The sequence below is a fragment of the Haemaphysalis longicornis genome, unplaced genomic scaffold (assembly GCF_048455015.1).
Source record: "Haemaphysalis longicornis isolate Haplotype H1 unplaced genomic scaffold, Haemaphysalis longicornis Haplotype H1 scaffold_12, whole genome shotgun sequence".
In the NCBI taxonomy this organism is placed as follows: domain Eukaryota; kingdom Metazoa; phylum Arthropoda; class Arachnida; order Ixodida; family Ixodidae; genus Haemaphysalis; species Haemaphysalis longicornis.
Window position 1 is genome coordinate 51,711,422 of NW_027526225.1, and position 15,157 is coordinate 51,726,578.

Genomic DNA, 15,157 nt, shown 5'->3' on the forward strand with positions numbered 1-15,157 from the left:
GGGTGGGGTACATTGCATGGAGTAGGGTATTGTGGGGGTAAGAGTTTGTTTGTAGTCTCCGGAGTATTGTACCTTCGGTTCTGGATAGGTGTGGGTGGGGTGCTGGGTATTGTTGGCGCCCGCGCCGGTAGTGGGCGAGTATATCGGCGTAATTTCTCAGGGGCGTAGGCTTGAGGATGTTGTCATCTTGAAGTTTGTCACCCTCTCGGGAAACGGCCCGGTGTGTATGCGCGCGGGCGGCGGCGAGTGCCGACTTATTTCCTTTGAGGGTTTCGTGGCCAGGTGACCAGGCAATCTGTAGTTCAGGAAGTCGCTTAATTTGTTTTAGTATAGCCAATGCTGTAGGGATATTCGTCCAATCAAGAAATTGTGGCATGCAGCTCGGGAGTCTGTCAGTATAACTGTGTAGTTTTCGCAAGTGGTGGCGGCTAGGGCGATAGCAACTTCTTCGGCTGTGTCTATACATTTTGTAATGGTCGTGACTGCGGTTAACTCTTTTCCGTTGGCGTCGGTCACACTGGCAGCGTGGGCAGATTTGGGGGGGGGGGGGGGGTATGGAGAGGCTTCTGCATAGCGAGAGGCTTCTGCATAGCGAACACAGGGACACTGATTGTGTCCCTGGCTTTGAGCGCACAGCAATCTCATTGCGACATAAGAACCAGCAAACGCGGGAAATTGTAGAAGCCAGCCAGATCATAAAAGCTGGTTCCGATTGCATCAGTCATCCGTCTATCGTTCTACTTGGTCGAGAAGTCTCATACTTAGATGCGTATCGAGCGCGATTTCGGTGCCTCTTCCGGGCATGCGTGTTCGGGGTGGGAGGGGGGAGGGGGTTTAACCCAGGTGTAATGCGGTTATCTTTGTTGGTATTCGCCATTGGTGCATCTTAAAGTTTGTTTTGTGGTTTTATTGTTACAGTTTTTTTGTACGTGCGGCTGAGTGCGCCGAGAACTGTCACGCATGTGGGGCGTGCCGATTGGACACTCGAGCATTTAAGGCTTTGATGTGTGTAATAATAAACCAGTTGCGAGTCTGCGCTTGTGCTGTCTTCAAGTGTTTGTGTCCCGGTTAACTTGCGCGCCGTTTGTTTTTTGAGATTCAGTCTTTTATCGGGCATTTATGTTAACCAAGCGGAGGCATTTTTGTTTACAGCCCTGCGCACCGCTAACGAAAAGTTTACTTTTCGTTGAAAAATTTTTTGAAGAAAGTCTAAGTTGTTTTCTTACGTGTGATTGAAAGCAAAGGTGGTCTTTTTTGCACTTCTAAAACTAGACTAGCTACTTCATCAAGACTTTCGGAAACTCAAACGCTGCTCACGTGACTAACAAAGTCCTCACGACACTTAACTCTGCTGATGAGCTTTGATGCGACAGGATTTTGCTTCTCCCCGCACACGCTGTCTAGCATTGACCGCATTCGTGGTGCCAGGTAGGCTATTTTTATTTGCTGTTCACCCACATTTACTTATGATGAACCGTGATGATCATGCACTGAAACTGCGTGGACAACATTAAAAATTCGATGCCTCCGCATTGCTCGAGAGGCCAAAAAGACAGCAACAGGAACAACGATATCCGCTGTTGATTTCAATAGCTTTCATCAATCACAGTGGTACGAGAACCCGCCCTCTATAGGAAGTGCACTGTACAAGATAGCCACGCCCCAGCGGTTCTTCGCCCTCTGAAAGATTTTTCAACGCCAACACGGCTGGGAAACGCCGCAGCGGACAGTTCGAATTCAGACCTCACACGGACGAAAGGAACACCGAAAACAGTCTGTGAAACCATGCAAATGCAAAATGCGCTTGGCAGCAAAGAATTTATCCTGAAAACCACCACGAACCTAAAAACTAAAATCAAATGTATACTCAAAGAAGCTCCAATGGCGAGTGCAGACACCCCAAAGAAATAGAAACGGACGCTCCAACAAACAGTGTCATCACTCAAGGAGCAAACGTTTACGGAAAGCCACATGGAAGTTCACTTCTTTGATATGCGACAAGAGAGAGACAACCTTTAATAGAAAAGGATGACCACTGGTCACGATGGGGGAAAGGAATTGGGAGGGAGGGTAAGAGAAAATAAACAAATTAATGCTGGTCAAGAAAACATTTTGCCTTGTTTCTCCTGGGGGGACTACAAATTAGCCCCAGATCGGGGCGCTGCCTTTTGGTTCTTCCTGGCGATTCTTGGTTTTGTGTGGTCACAGTTTGGTTAAAGGTGGGTACGCATTTACGAATTGATAAGAACATTCACACAACACACTTTTTTTCCTGGTTAACATATAAAACTTGTTTGGCACACATTCGTCGGGGCTAGGCGACATGATAAAATAAACGATACAAACGACACGTAGATACGCTAAAAAAATTTAAGCGAAGCACCCTGGTCTGTATACATTAAACTGCTAACAGATGGTATAAATAAAACTGCTGAGAGACAGTCCTCTTGTATGCACACTGTGTTCTGATTTGTAGAAGATGAAGCTCCTGGCCCATACCGTCTCACTATCATCGTCATTGTAACTTAGTCATCGCCATTAAAGGGGTTCGTTCGGGGTCTCACGGCTCCGTTCCCGCAACGAGGTGGTCGCTCCGCAACCCGCTGCGCAGGCGTACAAAACGGCTTTTAAGAATGCAAAACATACTTTTTATCACCAGACACTACCGGCATTGCTATCTACAAATCCACAGAGATTTTGGAACGCTGTGAGCATGCGTAGTACAAAGCCTGTGACTTTGGAAACCGAAAATAGCGTTTTCGTTCCTCATGAACAACCATGTGTTCTTTTGAATAATGCCTTCGCTTTACCATTCACCTAAACTAAAGGAAACGCTCGGTCTTTCTAACGTTCGTTCAATTTTAGAGTACGTTTGTGTGGCTTGGGATCCAGACACTAAAATATGTACTAATGCGCTAGAAAGGGTTCAGAAACGAGCAGCGCGATTTGTGTCTGGTAACTATGATTTCACTAACCGCTCTTCGTGCATTCGCGAACATTTGGGTTGGCCTCTCCTGCAGGACAGACGCAAATTCTTAAGATTAAATCTATTTCATAATATTTATATTGGTGTCACTGGTTTAAATAAAGACGTGTACATTAAAGATCCCACTTATGTATCCTCTCGCCTAGATCACTCCCGCAAAGTATGCGAATACCGAAGTCGTATAAATACTTACAAAAACTCTTTCTTCCCGAAAACCACACACGAATGGAACAACCTACCAGAATATATTGTTTCCACCCCGCCACCCTCATTTCGAAATGCTCTATCACAATTTTTGTTGAAATGAAAGATGCCAATTTCTGTCGGCATTTCCGTTTGTGTTTTACTTTTCCTTGATTGCCTCGTGTTCGCAAGAATGTGTACACACTATATAAGCTGAGCATGCTGACTTGTTCTGTTATCGCTATTCATACCCTGTATTAAATTTCAAGTTTTATGTCTCATCCCCCCTACTGTAATGCCCAAATTTGGGCGCTGTAGGTACTCGAATAAATAAAATAAATAAACAATACACCGACATATTTTCGTGTTATGCCCGGTAAAAATTCTCAACAAATGGAGCCAATATCGATCGACTCGGTGGGGGTACTCAAATTGATGTTTAAACTCAAAGTTTCATCGTCGTCCGGAATTGACGGTATCAATTACAAAGTCCTGAAAAGTACTGACGGGTTTTCATCTATTATCTTGACTATTATTTTCACCCAGATATTACAGAGCGCCACACCGTCCGATGACTGGAAGGTCCTCACAGTGGTTGCGGTACACAAGACTGGTGACGTCATTGTGCGTTCAACTACCGACGCATATCTTTAGCCTCGATGCCCTGCAAACTGTTGGAAAGAGAGAGAGAAAACGTTTGCTGAAACATTAGGGACGGGGTATGGGAGAAAAAGAGTTAGGAGAGGTGGGTGGCCGTCCTAGTCCGATAGGTCGCGTGCCACGGCTGCTACCGTCGCCCGAGACATCAGCGCCTCCTGGTCTTCGAGCTAGCAGCTCTGCAACGTGCACTCCCACTGCTCAGGGGTATGGGATCTGGGTGGTAGAGAATTGGTGGGACACGTGCAGACGAGATGAGCTGTGGTGTAATTCTCATCGCATTGCGGGCAGTTAAGTGCGTAGTTACTAGGAGAGATGTGGTGGAGATGGGGGTGATTGTAATACGTGTTGGTTTAAAGTCGGCGCCAAATATTGGCGTCTGCGGTAGAAAGGGAAGGGTGAGGAGGGGGATAGGTAAGTCGGGTTGCTCTATAGTGCTAGAGGATGTCAGTGTAGGTTTGGGAGATTGGAGCACATAATTTATTCCAACCTTGTTAACTACAGGTAGTCCAATTCATTTTTCTCAGCCCATCAGCACGGTTTCCTAGAAAATTGCTCATGCGAAACCCAATCGATAGCTTTCATTATTGATTTGTCCAGAGGGGTGACGCAGGAAAACGAGGAAATCAGGTGTCTGGCTATCAAGATGTCACCGAAGCGCCTGCTGCGTGAGCCGTGCTCGTGGAGCAAGCTCCCACTGGCTGCGCTCGTGGCGCGCTTCTTTCAACACACTCCCGCGGCCACCAAGTTGAGCAGGGACTTGTTTCACAATATCATTCGCTGCACCGGTCGCCGTGTCTTAAGTCCCGATGACAGGCAGAGTGAACACGATTGCGAAACTCCCTCGCGTCCGGGCAAGCTGCTAGAAGGCAAGCTGCTAGAAGGCAGGCAGCGAATTGTCATTTAAAAACGCGACGTCTCTTAGCTGGCGGCTGAACTGTCGCCTCGTGAGCGAATTCAGGCGGAGGGAGGTGTCGCCAAAGACGCTCCGTGATGGTTTAAAGGTTCTGTGGTCGTATGCGCAGCTCGCTGCCAGTAGACAAGAGTTCCGGCAGGCCGAGTTTCTACGACAGGCACGTTGCTCTGCTTGGCCACAAATGCACCAGTGCTATTTGGCATGGCTCCGCTCGTTTTGACAGGCTTTTCAAATGCAACTGTGGCGACATTGTCCGTGCTCAGGATGGCGCTGTCATCTAAGCGTTTCAAATGCGTTCCGAGCACATTGAAAGCAGGCTTAGAATGGTCTCTAAATGACGAAAGGTTGGAGACTTCAAGTCCTGGCTCTTCATTGAGGATGGATACTTGATACTGGCAGTTTACTTTGCGGTCCCCAAGATCAAATGGTTGGATGGCGGGGTCGTTGGACGTGAAGTTTTCCGTTATGCCCTGGCTCCCGATGGCTTCCAGCCGGCATCTTCACGAGAAATCAATGTTTGCAGCTACGTCTTCCAGGGGCGATCCTCCGAGAGATAAATAGAGCGCGCTCGAGTGAGTGCTCGAAGGGGTTCGGTTGTCGAACAGCACACCTGGAATGGTCCAGCCCAGAACTGTCTCCACGGCTGTGAAAAAGGGAGAAATCCTAGAAACTTTTCCTGATGCCACTTTCCAATACGCGTCTGACCCGATCAACACGCTGACCTGGTTTTCTTTAAACATGGGTGCATGTCGGACATCAGCAGCAACGTGACCAGCGGCCGCCACGGCCGGGAATCGAACCTGCGTCCTTGGACTCAGCAGCACAACACCTTAACCACTGAGCCACCGCGGCGGGTTAGCAATATTTTATACCCCGAAACTCTGGGACGGTAACCTTTTTTCCCGGCAAGCCACGTAAGGTTGGTGTTCTATTCCGATCATCTCACAGAGCCAATATTAAGTTTGCTCTATGCACCAACATAATTACAACAGAATAGCGAGCTAAACACCGTAGAAGACAGGCACGTCATACACAGAAGCACACAAGAGCTCACGCTCACACCGCCACCATTAATATCGTAGGAAAGTTAGGCGACGATACAGTCAAGCCGCCCCGAATAGTACCAACACTCTCATTATCGGGCAGAATGCATTGCGCGAAAGTAATGCCAACTCAAAAAACGAAAAGAACGTTGACCCTGAAATCAATCAACGGCGTTGAAAACGCAGTGCCGAACACACATAGGACTCACCGCAGGAATGAAATAGATGCACACACATAGAAAGAAAACGAAATTGCCGCTACTCCATCCATTAGCGCCGCGACAAAGACTTGCAATAAACACACCAAAGTTCTGACACTACGTTTTTCGGAAACAAAAGCAGCAAACACCGCCGCTATCATTGAACATCCTTGTCACAACAGGGTTAGAACAGTCATCGCAATATGACAGGTGGTTTATTTTTTTTAATTGCCGAAGTTTGCTGTTCAGCATGGGGAAAAACTATGTGTACAGGTGCACTCCGGATTCCAGAAGGAATCTGAGCAGGGAGCAGGAGTCGATTAGTCGTCAGAGCTTTTCGGAGCTACAATCCGGACGTACATGTCCAGAGAAGAAGAAAGACGAATGTAAAGACTTGCAGGTGAGCCCGGTTTGCTACCCCGCACTTTGGGAGGGCGTTTCAGGGGATAAAACAGGGGGCAGGCGAAACGGAACTAAGCAAACCTCTGCTCACGCCAACCTCAAAGGCAACTTCTGTTGGTCCCCGGAGCCTCAAGGCACCAACGGGAACTATGAAACGAGCCCACTAGCCCTATGTTGCAGTGCACACTTCACAGAGAATAACAGCGCTTGTCTTGTGTCAATCATTCTTTCGTGCCGTTTAAGCGCTGTTATTCTCTGTCAAGTATGTACCAACAAGCCCGCACTACCACGCTTTTGCAGTACACACGGCATTTCCAGTGAGTGGCCGAGGACCTACGACTCCATGTGAGAACAGCGGTACACAAAAAAAAAAAAAAAAAAAAAACGTCGGACAAATAACATCCAACAATAGCACCGTTACAACACTATCATACACGCTTTCAAGAAATTAGCAACGGCAGTCAGGCAGGCACAGACATCCTCACTCCTATGCGGCCTGTACACGCTCCACATAAAACGGAACTAAGGTGGACCCGCACGCCACGACGATGAAGGGCATCATAGAGTGAAACACGCACGCTGAAAATGCCCCAGGGCGCGAAGCTCCAGATACCCATCCCACTGACCTCTGCCCCTCTACCCTGACTTGGAAAGGCTGGCTCACCCTCCACTCCAGCAAGAGAAGAAACTGAGAAAAAAAAATTCACAGCATATCCACGGGGTGAATGATGATGAGTGGGCGAAGCTCCTGAGGGGAAATCATCGGTAAAACCGTGACTCTTCAGTGAAAGTTCGCCCACTACATTTGTGTCCGAACGTAACGTCTAGAAAGTCTCGCTTAAACCGCGCGTCGGCACCTTGGGGCAGAGCCCTCCTGATGCGTTTTGCAGACGCCTCACGAGCTCTCACTGCATCGGGGTCTGCCTGCCGATACGCGCGCTTTCTCGCCGCTTCCCGTTCTCTGACGTTTTGGAGATCCTCTTCGCGCCGCAGCCGTGCCGCTTCGCGTACGGCAGGGTCCTCGCGCCGTTGCCGTGACGCTTGGGCCTCTCGTTCTCGAACGCTGGGATCTTGGCGGCGTCGTCACGCAGCCAGACGACACGCTTCGGCCTCCCGCTCTCGTACGGCAGAATCTTGGCGGCGGCGTCGCGCAGCTTCACGGAGCGCTTCTGCCTCGCGGGCTCGCACATCTGCAGCCTTATCCATCGGGCGACTCCGAGCGCGCGCCAACAGCGAACGGATTTTATTACAACGCTCCCCGCCATCTAGTAAACAATCCAAGAACTAAACTAGAGGTAGCCCCGCCATCTAGTAAACAATCCAAGCGCATCTTTTCATCATATACAAGTACCGCCATCTAGTAAACAATCCAAGAACTAAACTAGAGGTAGCCGCGCCATCTAGTAAACAATCCAAGAACTAAACTAGAGGTGGCTACATACATACGTCGAGGATGGACAGACCCACGCCTTAAGGAGCTTCGCCCCTAAAAAAACCTGAAGGAGCGGCAATATGATCATCACGGGCTGAGACAAAAATTACGCCATCTTCCCGTGGGGAACCATGAGGATGATGCGAAGCATCATAGGGGTCCCGTGTAGGTTCCATTGTGTTGCCGTTATGTTGTTTCGTTTATCGGAGCACGAATGAGAACGTAGTGTGAACCCCAATGTAGAGACAGAAAAATGTAGAGAAATGTAGAGACAGCGAAGAGACCGACACCCGCGTTACCTGACCGAACACCTCCTGGTTCTCATCTTTCTTTATTGCTTGCTCACGCTCCTAGCCCGCTGCCCGCCATCTTCGTCCTCTTCTCCGGTTGAGCTGCAAGGCGCGTGGCGCTTCCCGCCACAGCTTTTCCACGGGAAACTCAACATCCTCCTCTAAAGGTCGTAGAACACCAGTTGAGGGGCACGGGCCTGATCTGTTCCCCGAACAAGTCGGATTTACTGATCATCATCATCACCAGCCTGTCTACGCCCACTGCAGGGCAAAGGCCTCTCCCATTATTCTCCAATTACCTCGGTCCTGTGCCAACTGTGACCAATTTATCCCCGCAAACTTCTTGATCTCATCTGCCCATCTAACTTTCTGCCGCCCCCTGCAGCGCTTGCCTTCTCTAGGAATCCACTCTGTTACCCTTAATGACCAGCGGTTATCTTGCCTTCGCATTACATGCCCTGCCCAAGTCCATTTCTTCTTCTTAATTTCTACTAATATGTCTTTAACACCAGTTTGCTCCCTGACCCACTCCGCTCTCTTCTTGTCCCTTAATGTTACACCTATCATTTTCCGCTCCATTGCCCGCTGAGTCGTTCTCAATTTAAGTTGAACCCTCTTAGTGAGCCTCCAAGTTTCTGCCCCGTAGGTGAGTACCGGTAAGATGCAGCTGTCATACACTTTCTTCTTCAACGACAATGGTAGGCTGCTATTCATTATCTGATAATGTCTGCCATATGCACCCCACCCCATTCTGATTCTTCTAATTATCTCTGCCTCATGGTTGGGATCTGGGGTCACAACTTGGCCTAAGTATATATATTCGCTTACCACTTCCACTGCCTCGCCATCTATCTCAAACTGCTGTGCTGTCCCGAGGTTATTGATCATTACTTTGGTTTTCTGCATAATAATTTTCAGGCCCACGGTTCTACTCTGTTCGCCCAGTGCGGAAAGCATGCTTTGCAATTCGTCCCCCGAGTTACTTAGCAAGGCAACGTCATCAGCAAATCTGAGGTTACTGAGGTATTCTCCATTAACCCTTACTCCCACCTTTTCCCAATCCAACGTTCTGAATACTTCTTGTAAGCATGCTGTGAATAACATTGGAGAGATTGTGTCCCCTTGTGTGACACCCTTCCTTATAGGTATTTTACTGCTCTCCTTATGGAGGATGATGGTAGCTGTAGACCTATTATAGATATCCTCTAGTATTCTTACATAATGCTCATCTACCCCCTGGTTCCGTAATGCCTGAATGACTGCTAGGGTTTCGACCGAGTCAAATGCTTTCTCATAATCTATGAAGGCTATATATAGGGGTTGAGTATACTCAGCGCACTTCTCTATCACCTGATTGATCGTGTGAATATGGTCCATTGTTGAATAACCTTTACGGAACCCTGCTTGTTCTTTAGGTTGACTGAAATCTAAGGTTGCAGAGATTCGGTTAGCGATTACCTTGGTAAATACCTTGTAGACGACTGACAGTAAGCTGATCGGCCTGTAGTTTTTCAAGTCCTTCATGTCGCCTTTCTTATGGATTAGGATGATGTTCGCGTTCTTCCAAGATTCCGGTACCCTTGCGGTCATTAGGCATTGCGTATACAGGTTTGCCAGTTTTTCAAGTACAATTTCTCCGCCATCCTTCAAGAGGTCTGCTGTTATCTGATCCTCACCAGGTGCTTTGCCCCCTTTCATTTCTTTCAAAGCCTTCCTTACTTCTTCGGTCGTTACTGGTGGGATGTCTATCTCCTCTGAACTACTGTCTCGTTCGGCATTATCCTGTATGTCCCGGCTACTGTACAGATCCCTATAAAACTCCTCGGCGAGGAGTTTTATAGGGATTTACTGATAATCCCGCCGAAATCCAGACCGAAGCAGGAGAGCGACATCAGCCTGTGCACGAGCAACGGGCAGGCGATCCCGAAGATAGCGAAGATCACGGTGCTGGGGTTCCTGATCGAGCGCAACCGCCGGAACAACGACACGGTCACCCGACTGGTAGGCAAGGTAGCGGCCGCAACGCAGCTGATCAAGCGAGTGGCGAACAGAAGATCCGGGATGAGGGAGGACAGCCTGCTCAGACTTATCCAGTCCTTCGCGATAAGTCACGTCGCCTACGCGGCGTCCTTCCACAACTGGTTGGTTCAGGAGCGCAACCGCCTGAACGCGGCCATGAGGAAGGCGTACAAGGCAGCCATAGGCGTGCTCGACAGCGCGTGCACGGAGAAGCTCTCCCAGCTGGGAATACATAATACGCTGTAGGAGACCATGGAAGCCCAGCGGGTCGGCCAGATAGAGCGGCTCAAGGGTTCGCGAACGAGGAGGACCATTCTCGCCCGGCTCGGAATGGAGACAGTGGCCGGCAAGCAGGAAGAGCGCGAAGTCCCGGCGGCAGTCCGAAACGCCGTCCGAGTGTACCCGTTACCCAAGAAGATGGATCCGACCCACAACGCCGACAGAAGAGCGGCCAGAGCGAAGGCTGTGTTGGAACATCACCTGAACGTTCCGGGCACCAGATTCATCGACGCCGCGGAGTACGGCGACCACCGGTGCTTCGCGGCGGTAGTGATAGATGGGAAGACGGGAGTCACGGTGAACGCCGCGAGCATCGTCACGAGAGACGCGCAGCGAGTGGAAGAGCTGGCCATCGCGGACCCCGAGACGACAACGGTGCTTAGCGACTCAAAGAGTGCGGTGCGCAACTTCGCCAAGGGTTGGCTATGCTGTGGAGCAGTGCGGGTGCTTCGGGCGGGCGAACATCGGCGGACGCAAGGTGACAATCAAGTGGTTCCCCGTCCATGCGGGGAACAAGGTATTGGATCTCGCCACCAACCACAACGAGACGGCGAACGCAGTCGCGCGAGGATTAGCTGGCCGCGCGGCAGCAGTTGAATCGTCTGCAGAGTGGTGGACCGAGACGAAGGACAGGTACGATACCTTTCAGGGTATCACCAAATATTATAGAAATAGTAGGAGAGTGCTGGCACCACCTCACCCCGAGCTAACCAGGGAGGAAGCATCCACGTTCAGACAGCTGCAGACGAATTCAGTGATGACCCCGGTCGTCATGAAGCACATACAGCCAGAACTCTATACGGATGACACGTGCGTGTTGTGTAACAATGCTAGGACCTTGACCGCCCACTTACTGTGGGACTGTGAAGTGCGACCTAACGAGGCGGCAACCAGGACAGACCTACCGCCGTGGATCCAAGAAGCAGTGCGCAGTTGTGACAAGGACACTCAACTATCAGCCGTCCAGCAGGTCCTGGCAGCCCTCGAAAAGCAGCACCGGAGCGAAAGCTGCGGGGCGACGCCCTCCCTTACGGGGAAGCGGCGTCCAACCCCGTAGCGAGTAGCAAAGGGGTGGTCTGAGTAGGGTGACGTCGGGATCGACGAGTGACTACGTCCGGGCGCAGTGTACACACTGTGTCTGTTGCAGGCATTCAATAGTCTTCCTTCCTTCCTTCCTTCCTTCCTTCCTTCCTTCCTTCCTTCCTTCCTTCCTTCCTTCCTTCAGTTCGTCGTTTCCGTTGACGTTCAGCTTCACGTGCCTTCGTTGTATCAGTAGCTTCTTGACGTAGTTTGAGGCGCATTCGTAGCAGATGCTCCCGTCCTGGTTTGTAGCGCAGTGGGAAGAGCGCCACGTACCTCCCGTTGCGGCCGGAGAGTCGTGGTATCGAAACCGGGCGCCCCCTAACTATTTCTTTTTAAAGTGTACTGCGCTGACGTCAGGCCAAACGCTGACGGGGCTGAAGAGACGCGCATGCGCAGTAGAGTGCGGACGGCGGACAACAACAATGGAGGGAGGGACACAGCCCCGTGCATAGATGCTCCGCATCTATAAAACCTCAGCTAGCACGTCGCAGTAATGAGAAGAGTTAAAGGAGCCATGAAGACAAAATACAAGTTGGGTTTATTAGAAAGACTGCTTAGTCCTAATAACAATGATACCAATATCATCGCAATCTTCGAACAAATAACGGAGATATTAAAGAAAAGGTGTGAAGCAGTCGCGACCCCCTAGCCAATTTCCCGCAACTTTTCTATGACGTCACGGAACCTTGCTTGTGCGATTGGCGGCCGCCTAACTGACCTTTCACGACGACACATGACTGGAGGTCTGTAATGGGGCCTGTAGTTCCATTTGACCGCATCACTTGAATGCTAACGTGCAGCTAACGCATTGCAAATTATGTTCTATCGTTGGCCCGTATGACGTCATTCTTGCTCATAACAAGTCACTGTAGCGCCAAATTTGAAAGTTTTTAAATACTTCTTGCTTTTTTTTTCGTTAAAGAAACATCTTTTGTGGCTCTAATGGTTCTGAGTGAGATACTAAATCCTAGTTCTTTCAAATTAAACGAAGTTGTATTTTCTCTTCATGGCTCCTTTAAGAATACAGCAATTTCCTAAATTTTCCTGGCCTGTCATTGCGCCGCAAGTGTTCACGGCTTTCACTGTTTCACAAAATCTTTCACCCCAACCCCATTTTAGAAGGACAGCTTTTCACAAACCCCTCCTATATTTCGTCCTGTTTGGATCGTGGTGGGCCATCTAGTCGAACTAATCTTTATCCCGGCTCCTTCATTCCACGAACAAGCAGAGACTGGAACCACCTTCCCGGCACCATCCCCTCCATCACGGACGTAAATCCCTTCAAGGTCATCACCCATCAAGGAGTGCTTTGAATGCATTTTTTGCGCATTTTTGGTTCTTGTTAAACCCCACTCCTTTCTGTAATGCCTTCGGGCCCTGAAAGCAAATAAATGAAATGAAATGAGTCTGTGTTTTTTTTCTGTTTCCTTCTCTCTCACACCCACGTCCGCCACCGGGGAGCGCGACGTCGCCCCTATTCGTCTCCGTGCTAGTGTACTCTTCAACACGGTGGGCCATAATATGGCAAAGCATTATCGCCACCTGAACGAAAGTATACGGCTAAACTATAGGGACTAGCTGAAACCTTTTGGCCCTTCTCTCCTACGTGCTTGAGGGTAAAGTTATTTGAAATGGGTACCTAACTTCATGTAGTTACTTCGCGTGTATCGCAGTGATGGATTTGAATGGCAAGATTGTACAACCCCCAAATTTTCTATGTGTTATTCCGGTTGCTGTCTGTGGATGAAGTTGGCTTCTAAACAGTCGAAATTCACTGCACTCGGGTTTTAACGGCAACCCCAGCGAAGATTGAACCTTGGCGAGACGCAGTGGAACCAGGCCTCCTAATTAAAAAGCTCTTGAGAAACAAACAACTACGCGACATCTGAAATAAAACAAGCCCGTTTCAATGACACCGCTTCTTTTTCAGCGATTTCTTTCGAACGGGACACGTCCGCGTCCGTCCAGCAGAACCAGTCGACGTCGGGCGAAAGCGAAAGCGATTTTATCGAAATGTTGTTCGACTGTCGGCTGTACTTTTTCAGCGTCGGGCTGACAGCGGCGCGGGGGCCGTCCCCTCGACCGACGGGCGTCTGCTGGCCGCCGCGTGTTCGGGCCCGGCGCTGGGAGCCCGGATTGATCGCGAGGCGTTGCTAGGCGGCGGCGTGCAGAGCAGCGCCGTGGCGCGGTCGGACGGGGCGGTACGACGCCGGCGAGCTCATCGGCGGAGCGCCAAGCCCGGGAACCGGCGCGCCATGACCATCCGGTGAGTACGGGACACGCCCGAAGACAACGCCCTTTCTGTGGGACCCGCGGGGGGGCCCCGGTCCCGCCGCGCGCGCGCGGTCGCAGCTCGCCACTCGTGGCCGCCTGTTATCTCTCTAACGCTAACCTAACTGCCGCCGCGGCGACGTCGCGAGAAGATTTAATCCGGGCGCTGGCCGGCCGGCTATCCGCGATGTCGGACGTCCGGAACGGGGAGGCACCGCTTCTCCGACACCCCCGTCTCTTTTGCGACACCACTCGAGTTCTCGCCGCAATCTTAAGAAAAGTCTAGACTATAACTGGTTTATTGTGGGGACCTGTTAAGCGCGCCGCCAGAATGCGAAGGTTCGTTTGAATTAGGACGTTGACCGGGTCGTCGCGTAAAAAGGCAGGCGGAAAGGAAATGGCGTGGAACAGTGCACCCGGTCACTTACTTACACACTGTGAGGGTTGTCTGGCGTAGGAAATTGAGTGAATAGTCAATGCTGTGGTTAAAATATTATCAGGGATATTCTGTTGGCCTGCGAAACATCTTTTCTCGGCGAAATCTGAGTGACGCTTGCGGCTTCCCGCCATACTTCCGAATGCGTTCCCGAAGCCGGTCGCGATAGGGAAGTTTGTACCCGTTTTCCCCTTTCTTGGTCGTGCAACACGTTCATTTTTTAATTCTTCCAATCAAGGAAACCTGTTCCAGAGGGCGCAGCGATGAGATTATAGAAACTGCTGTGATACACTGCCTCGGTTTGGTTGTCAGACGACCGCGCTGGTCGCAATGTCTAATCATGCCTTTTTATAGGCCCCCTAATTGTGTATCGTTGTCGGACATTCGACAAGTTTCGGAAGTACGTCGTTATTACCGAGAGGCTTCCGTTGAAGTGCTTTAACCAGTACCCGACCGCCAAAACGCACTTGCGTCGTCAGCACTCGACGTAGCTGGTCATTTATGAATTTTGTTAGCTTGCCCCCCCAAAAATTTCAGCCTATATTTGGGTAATGCTCACGCGCAGCAGATTTCTAGGAACGTATATTGAAAAAAAAAATCCGGAGTGTCAAAACAACCACGAAAACAGTCATATACCGGATAAAATTGCGTCCAAAATATAATTGTTGACGCCTTGTAGGTACAGTGGTTGACCTTTCAGTAGCAGTGTCAAAGGCCTTCATTGTGTAACTTCCGCCAAGGCTATTCGGGCAATTTTGTACTAGAAACAGCGTAGGCTTACCACATGTATAAATAAAAAAAAAGGAATAGTGGGCAAAATACTAGATTTTCTGCTCTGATATAACGTAAGCAATATATGGTAGGTATGGAGCTTTTCTTTATCTATTTATTTTATATCGACAACGGTAGAAAGTGGTGATGTTTTCACGTAGTGATACAAAACGTTGATACAAAACGTTG

General features: G+C 49.8%; 1 protein-coding gene across 1 annotated transcript in view; it reads left to right on the top strand.

Annotated features, from left to right (window-relative positions):
• Positions 1-13,671: 13,671 nt before the first annotated feature.
• Positions 13,672-15,157, top strand: part of LOC144162644 (tyrosine-protein kinase SYK-like) — a 193,418-nt gene continuing 191,932 nt past the window's right edge. Inside the window, exon 1 of the mRNA XM_077693264.1 lies at positions 13,672-13,756. Coding sequence (XP_077549390.1) covers positions 13,746-13,756 — 11 coding nt within the window. The 5' untranslated portion in view covers positions 13,672-13,745. The remainder of the gene's footprint in view (positions 13,757-15,157) is intronic.